This window comes from Euphorbia lathyris, chromosome 1 (genome assembly GCF_963576675.1).
Source record: "Euphorbia lathyris chromosome 1, ddEupLath1.1, whole genome shotgun sequence".
In the NCBI taxonomy this organism is placed as follows: domain Eukaryota; kingdom Viridiplantae; phylum Streptophyta; class Magnoliopsida; order Malpighiales; family Euphorbiaceae; genus Euphorbia; species Euphorbia lathyris.
This window is the reverse complement of record NC_088910.1, coordinates 85,120,194-85,128,902: the sequence shown is the minus strand read 5'-3', so window position 1 is coordinate 85,128,902 and position 8,709 is coordinate 85,120,194. Positions and strand designations below refer to the sequence as shown.

The 8,709-nt window shown below is 31.0% G+C and overlaps 1 protein-coding gene across 1 annotated transcript; it reads right to left on the bottom strand.

Moving 5' to 3' along the window:
* Window positions 1-950: 950 nt before the first annotated feature.
* On the bottom strand, window positions 951-8,160 carry LOC136210937 (3-epi-6-deoxocathasterone 23-monooxygenase CYP90C1). Its single transcript, XM_066002413.1, has 9 exons — window positions 7,753-8,160; window positions 6,206-6,530; window positions 5,977-6,126; window positions 5,635-5,907; window positions 2,184-2,264; window positions 1,999-2,077; window positions 1,805-1,911; window positions 1,316-1,440; window positions 951-1,222 (listed from the first exon to the last, which is right to left on the bottom strand). Exons 1-9 carry the CDS (start codon window positions 7,962-7,964, stop codon window positions 1,132-1,134), a joined length of 1,443 nt encoding a protein of 480 aa, XP_065858485.1. The 5' UTR covers window positions 7,965-8,160; the 3' UTR covers window positions 951-1,131.
* Window positions 8,161-8,709: the final 549 nt, after the last annotated feature.

Here is an 8,709-nt window from a genome sequence, read left to right as displayed (position 1 = left end):
AGTGTTCAATCTAGAATGAATAAACATCTTTAATTTTTTTTTTTTTATCAGTGCTTCGCTAATTTTTTTAATGTTACAATTTAATGTAAAATATATCGCGTGTTGTCCACGTTTGAAATCCAATATATGTCCAAAAGATATATATCGTGCATTCAAACTTAATAATAGTAGATATATCATGTATTATTGAACTGTGATATAATTTTGTAATTTAAATAAACATATCAACCTTCAAATCTAATAATAGTATATAATGTGTATTTCATAATAAAAATATGAATTTTTAAAGGAGGAATATATAAAATGAATAGAAAGTGATATAATAATAGGATAAAAACAAAACATAAAGATATTAGGACATAGTGAAATGGGTAAAGATAAAGTTGGACTAAATGTATAATTAAATTAAATTCTTAACCTTTTAGGATTCTAAGAATTGAGACACTAATTATTTATTTTTTTAGATTAAATTTTTAAAATTTAATTTTCACATATTGAGATTATTACTAACGGCTATATTAGCTAAACCGTCATTCAATACGTATTAAAACTAAAGATTGTGAATTTAATCAAGAAAAATTATAAATATTAGGGACTTAATCGGAAAAGTTATAAAGACTAGGGATTTAAGAAAAAAGTTAAAAAAATTAAGGGCTTAAATATGGATTTTTGTAAAAAAAACAAGCATGATAGACTCAGTCATGATTTCAAAGCTTATTAATCTTTAATAATTTTCACATACATTGAACTTCTGATTGATAATTTAGCTAATTAAAGGATCTGTTGTCAGCGAAGAGTTGAATATGTAAAAATTTAATAGCTTAATTATGTGTTTAGCAGAATAAACAGTAGAGTCCAAATAATGTCTCTTCTTTTACTTATACAACATTAGCTAGGTTGAATTCATTAATTTTATACCAATTAAAATTCTTGATTAAAAACCTCAGGCCACTTAATTTAGAGATCATGAATTCCCTAATATTAGGGTATATAACAAAAATTAACTGAAAAGGGAGATATGTAAATGGTGTCTAATAATCAAAGAAATCATTAATTTTAGGCAAACACCAGGAGTTAAAACTAAATTTTATTAAGCGGAGAATAAATTAAAATGTTAGATGATGATGATAACTAAGTATTGAAGGTGGTGACTGTGATTGGTAGCTTCTTCCTCATCTTGACTGTTGGAAAGTATACAATTTCATCCTTTTCAGCTTCCCATCTGCATAATTAATTAATTAATTAATTACATTACAAATGTAAAATGATTAGTAGTATTTAATTAAAGAGTAAATAATAATAAAAAGAAAAGGACCTGTATGTAGTGAGGAGATGATGAAGGAAGATGGAGATTTCAAGTTTGGATAGCTCTAGTCCAGGGCATAGCCTTTGTCCCCCACCAAAAGGTGTGAAGTTGTTGTTATTATTAACTGACCCTTTCTGCAATATTTGTTTTTAAATTTTAGGAATAAAACTTCATCATTTGGCACATTAGCGCAAATTTGATCTTATCTCTACAAATTTAAACTCATCTTATGAATAGTTTTATTATTATTATTATTATTATTACTACGTGTGATATAGTCTTATACATATTGTACCGTTCGTCTGGATCCCAACGTTGGATATCCAAAACATCCTAAGATGTAGATTTAATGAACCTAGATCTAATAATAAATGACCAAATTTATTAAATCATTCGGGATCCATGCTATAAGTTTATATAAAAACATATGATATGATGTCATAGAAATTAAAATATATAAATATATTGATGTTGTAAGGTGATATGAAAAAAGTTAACCTCCCATCTCCAAGGATCGAATTGATAGGGATTCTCATAAACTTGATTGTCCATATGAATGGAAGTAAATGATGCCAGCACGCACCATCCTTCTGGAATCAAATGACCTGCATTGCAACATCATATCATATTATATTTCTATAATTCAATTATTAATATTAAATTCACAAAAGAAAAATGTATAAAATTAATACCTTTGATTTGTACATCCTTGAGAGCTTTCCTCCAAACTCCATTAATGATATTTGCCAATCTAAGAGTTTCATTGATCACCTATAAATAAAAATGTACAAAAATGACAATTTTAGCATCAAATGTAATTTCATATTTTTTGGTGTACTGTAATGTTTGGCATGAAATGTACTATACTCAGGCTTACATTCTGAGTAAATGTCAAGGACATATAGTCACTCCACTTATAATCATCACTCTTCTTCCTCTTCAACTCCATATTCTCCTCCTATATTATCATTTTTCCAAATTAATCAATAGCAGAAAAAAATATGAAATTAATTAGTCCTCAATTAAATTTTAGATAATATTTGGTTCAACGGTTCATATCTACTGTTTAGTAATCCAGTTAGAGGGTTTGATAGCTCCTTTTCATACTGGTGTTTGCCTTTCCTTTTCAGAAAGAAGAGTTTTAGGTGTTTGTTTAGTTACTTCCTATTTGCTTTTTACCTCTAAAAGTTAGCTTTTTACAAAAGCTTAGAATCTTTACGGTTTGGAAAAATAGTTTTTCTAATGGGAAACCGTAACAACAAACAGCAATAGCAAACAGTAATAAAACAAACAAGCCACAGTTAGCTAGCAGGTAAACTAGTGTTTGTTGTTACATACCTGCATAGAATTAGTTGATTTTACTGAAAAAATAGTTATTAATATCTATTTTTTCAATTTTAATTAAACTATTTTAGTGTTTGTATATATATAAAAATGGGTTAATACACATATTTGCCCCTCTATTATTACGGAAAAACAGATATACCCTTATATCAAATAAATCTACAAAACTATCCCTAAATTTTTCACAAACCTACAATTATACCCTAATCTAACTGATATATGATGTGGCATGAACGGTGGAATTGTAAATAAATAATTTAATTCTTATTTTTTTTATCCAATCAATTAATTACACCTCACTATCTCACCATACTCCCTACCTCTCTTTCTCTCATACAAATCAAAGTAATGGTTACCAACAGCGGAAACGACAGTACATTATACAACATTTTAAACTTTCACCAGAGAATCAAAATTGAGAATTTGAAGTCCCATTTCACATCCTCCTTCCCGATCATCCCCAAAAAATTGAAACTCAAGGCGTTTCTCGAAGCTTTCAAAACCAGAAACCGCCATTGAAATTGAAGAAAAGGAACAGAGAATTGAAAAAGAGGAGGAGAAAGAAGAAGAAAGAACTACAGGTGAGAGAGAGAAGAAGGGAGAGTGAGGGATTTAAAGAAAGCTACGAAGCACGGACTCTTCCCCGGGATCGCCGTGGCCGAGTCGGACTCGGGGACTCGGCGGGGACACGGCCGAAAAACGGGACACGGATGGGGACACGGGGACACGGCGGGACACGGCTGGCTGGGGTAAAAAAAAAAAGTTAAAAATTAGGGTGTTTTTAAATTTTTTTATAAAATTTAAGGATCAATTATGCAATTTGTCAAAAATCCTAAATTATAATCTCTATCGCACGAATTAGAATTAGGTCTTCTCTCCTTCCTGTGCAAATCGCGATTTCAACCCCTGTGCTGCGTACATCGCAGTTCTCCTAACATCACGATTTCGTTTTTGTTTGTGAATAATCAAAAATAATTTCTTTACTCCTGGGTTCTTCCTTCTCATACGCTGCGATTCTTCTCCTGGATTCCGATTTGTGATTTAGCATGTTTTTTATATATTTTTATATCTAATATATATAGGGTTAAATGCACCATTGGTCACTGAACTTACATGGTTATCTCAAAATGGTCACTCAACTTTAATTTGTCTCAATAAAATCACTCAATTTTGAGTTTTGTCTCAATTAAGTCACTATAACGATTTTAATGATTAAAAATCATTGGAATGATGACATAAGTGATACATCAATATGAGACAACTCATATTTCTAACCGAAATGACACATGACATCCACATATGCGCCACATAGCTATCACGTGTCGATTATTTTTATGGAAAAAAAACTAAAATTTAGTTTTTTTCATAAAAATACCCGACATGCGGCTATCACATTTCGTCCCGGTCAGAGATTTGAGTTAACTTATGTTGACGTGTCATCCATGTCATTATTTCGATGCATTTTAACTACTAAAATCGACGGAGTGACCTAATTGAGACAAAACTCAAAGTTGAGTGATTTTATTGAGACAAATTGAAGTTGAGTGACCATTTTGAAACAACTAGGTAAGTTCAAAGACCAATAGTGCATTTAACCCAATATATATATAATTAATTATATAAAATTTGCCGTGTTTCCGCCGCACCCGTGTCTCATATTTTCTAAAAATACCGTTTGTCGTGTCCGCACCCGTGTCCGTGCTTCATAGCCGTGTCCGTGCTTCATAGATAGAAAGAGAGAGAGAGAGTGGGGTTTGGGGGGAAGAAGGAGATAGAAAGGGGCAACCAAGAATCATCGATTGCAATGGCAGGCATAATGAGATGATATGGTTTTGATAATTTACTAAATACAATTAGTTTTTTTTTTTTTTTTTTTTTTGTAGAGAGGGAGGATGGTGAAAGAGTGAGGTGTAGCATATTGACTGGATAAAAAAATAAATGAAAATTAAATTATTAATTTAGAATTCTATTGTTTATGTCCCATCATATCTCTATTAGATTAGGGTATAATTGTAGGTTTGTGAAAAATTTAAGGATAATTTTATAAGTTTATTTAATATAATATATATTTATTTTTCCGATAATAATACAAAGACAAATATATGCATTAACCCTATAAAAAGTAAAAGGATAGTGATCCTTAGACCATCCACAATGCAATGATACAAATTTTTGTATCATATCCAAAAAAACCCACTTTTTTCAAAAAAATCTAATACACTCAACTACCTCTCCATTAAACCAATTTGTATCACTTTTTACGTAGAACCCACTTGTCATAAAACTCTTACACATTCCAAATAAATTATTTGGGATGATATGCAAAATAAAATGGAATGGGTATTTATATTGAAATTTTCAAAAAGAAAATCAAACGGATATACAACGGCTATTAGGAAATTGATATTTGTGTATTTAAATAGGAAATTGATTTAATAAAAACCCAGGGCTTCAAACATTTAAAAAAAGAAAAAAAAAATTAAAGGGACACAGTCCACCTTTGCGGCTGGACGCGCCTCAAGCGCGCGTGTAATACACGCGCCAGCTGAGGCGCGATCTCAGCCGCTAGATGGTCCGTGTCCCACAATTCCTGATAACCCCTCAATTCCGACCTGTTGTATTACTTTTGTGATACAACTCTTTTCTCTCTCCACTTAATTAAGTGTCCTCCAACCCAATGATACAACAAATTGTATCAGTTTCACAGAAGTAATACATCCATTGCACTTGCTCTTATGTTATGGTAGGATAGGATAAGTGGTCCTCGTCCGACAGGACAGCCGTTCAATCCTACAGCTAAAAAACGTCCACATGAGCAGGTGGGGTCCAGTATACCTATACACGTACTCACGTGCGTCTGATGAAAAGGACCTTTTAAGAAGGTCAAACACTTTGACTATTTGACCTAATAACAAAAGTTAATCGTAGCCGTTGAATTAAAAGGCCAAACACTGAGGTAACTTTAAATTAAATAAAAAGGGTACCGTGATCTGGTTTAAAGCAACAGAGCAGTCACTTAGGAATTTGACAGCAAGAGTCATGGCCGTAGGAACAGTCTCTTCTCCTGGAATCATCATCTCTATAATATTTCCAGTGATTAAATCCAACGATAGAGGTTGCTTCTGATTCTCTTCCATGTGGTCACGTAAAAGTACGTCAATTGCATCATTAGCGACAATATTATCAATATTCTTCTCCATCGCTAATTTCCTCTCCTCCACAATCTTTCTCACCCTTTTCATCATCCTCTCCTTCGCCTGCATCATTTACATATTTTAGCGACAGAAAATCACACCGTACTTCAATTTTAGCGACAGAATCCTTACCTTCAAAGATTTATAGAGTGTAGTTCCAGGGAGTTTGATAGGTAAACATATTAAACCTTTGATAAATACTTCAAATTCTCTCTCAAAGAAGTCTAGATCATCTCCGGGACCAATCCCCATTAATGCTTTAACCAAAACTCGAAAAGTAATCTGTGAAAAACATAATTAGAGTTAATTAATCTCATGGATGGGTATAAATTAAATTAATGAGAGTGAAATTAAGAAGGACCTTTTTGGTTTCTTGCTGAATGAGAAGAGGTTTGATATTTTTCCATGAAGCTAAAGTGTAGATTACTGAATTTTGAATGTCTTTGGTGATGGTAGATTTGAGAAGTGGAGATCTCAAAAATCCAGCAATAAGAGAATGAAGTTTCTTCTGTAAAATCCCATTCATTTGTAGAATAGAAAATTCACCAAATAATTCTCTGACTGATTTAGGATAAGCAGGAATAAATAAATTTCCATGGTTTCGTAATACAACTTTGTTCACCTCTGCATCTGTTGATACTATTATTGGTGTTCCTAAAATGTGAGATTTAAACACCTTCCCGTATCTGCAATTTTTAAAATAAAAATATATAATATAAATTGATGAATCCATGAACAACTGTAGTAGCAGTACAGTAGAGATGTTGTTTTGTTGTGTCAATTGAATGAAAGGTAAAAAAATGTTTTTGTTTGTATTACTTGATTTGATTGTTCTCATTGAAGAAGCAGAAAGAGTAGAAAGGGGCAAAAAAAGGAAAAAGGGAAAAAAATAGTTAGGTTAGGAAGAACTGACTGCACAAGGAAAACTTAGCCTTTTACTTCACTTCCTGCAAACCTTTTCTATATATTGTCACATCCATTTCTCTTTCTTTTTCATATTTACTTACTTCACTCTTCACAATATTTTAGAATGTCAAATTTCTTTTTAAATAATTTAAAGAAAATAAAAATAAAAAATTACTAATCTTTAATAGAGTTAGGTTTGCTGGTTGTTAACAACTTCCCTGGAATATTAAGCCATTACTGCATATATTACCTTTATGTCACTTTCTAATTAAATTTTTAACAGCTTTTCTATTATTATTTCCCATTTGCCAAAAAAATTAATGCTTCACATGCCATCATTCTATTGTTTTAAACGAGGAATCGGTGTATTTAGGTAATTACCTTCATTCATGAGCTTTAATATAAAAAAATTCTTTGTTTGCAAAAAGCTAATTAGTCTGCGGTGTTCATACCCTTAATTAGTTCAGTATCATGCATGTTTATGGATCTAATAATTTGTATCATGTTTTGACAGCGTTACAATCCTTTTAAATTAAAACTAGTTTACTCCAAAAACAAAAACACTCTACAGAATGATATTCAAAAATACAAAAATAAATATCATAATGTTGGATATCCTTATTATCCTATAATTACAATTATATTCTACACAGTTCATAATCTCGTTATTTTTATTTTAATCGAACATCATATTATCACTTATGAGGTAATAATATTAAAGGTTTATTTGGTATGATATAATCGTATTTGGGTATTCATGATATTAAAGGTTTATTTGGGTATTTGAATGATGAATCCAATTAAATTTTGGAAACATGCAATGGAAATAACCAAGTGATCTTCTATGGATTAAGAGGAGAAAGCAAAACCAGAAAACCAATTATGAAGAAATCAACAAAACAGTAATTGTAATGAGATTTGGAAATTAATATGGTGCATGGAGATGTATGTATATATGGTGCATAAATGAAACCCAGAAAAGAAAAAGAAAAAGAAACTTACAAAGAAATTCTTTTATCCATGAAAGAAACAGGTTGAGAGGTGTAAGCAGAGGCAATGAAGTCCAAACTTTCTCCAAGAAAAGGCCAACCCAAGTTTCCTTTTGGGAGATGATTGTGAATCTGGTTCTTGGTCTTGTTCTTGAAATAAAAATAAGAAAAGCATCCAATAATAATACTTAAGAAAACCCATAATCCTAGCTCAAAGTTTTCCATGGTTATTCTACTACCTCTAGTCTAGATATGAACCCAAACCCTAGCTCAACGCTACTTTCAGACCCTATCTTTATATTCAAATGAAAGAGAGAGATAGAAAGGGAGAGAAAAGGAGATTCGGAAGATCTAGAGAGGATGACAGTATCATTTAATGAGGGTGTCCATATTAGAATGAGGATGCTACCAAATCAGATGATTCATTTTGTCCTCCTTTCCTTTTTTTCTTTTTTTCTTTCTTTTTATACCGATAACTCCAACTCTACATTTCTTGTCACTACTATCCTTATTCCTTTTATTTATTTTTTTCAATATTTAAGAGTATTAATTTTAAAATTGAAGAAACTAATCAACCATTATTTTATACGTTATTTAACTGTTAAATCGATCTTTTAAAAATCAATTATATCTAAAACGTTTATTATGTTACTAACGCATTACAAATAACTTGCCACAATAATAATAACAATTATGTTATATATAAGTTAATTAAAAAAATTCTAAAATGTTTACTATGTCATTTTTTTAGAAAAAAAAAATGTAATTATTTTATTTATAGAGAAAATAGTACATATTTATTTCTCATTCCATCATAAGGATATGACAAAAGTCCCAAGGGAAAGGTATACTACTTAATTAAATCTCTATATGGCCTCAAGCAAGTTGGGAAGCAGTGCATAAAGAGATATCGGCTAAACTTCTAGATTTTGGTTTTGCAAAATCTCTTCTTGACCATCGCTTGTTTATA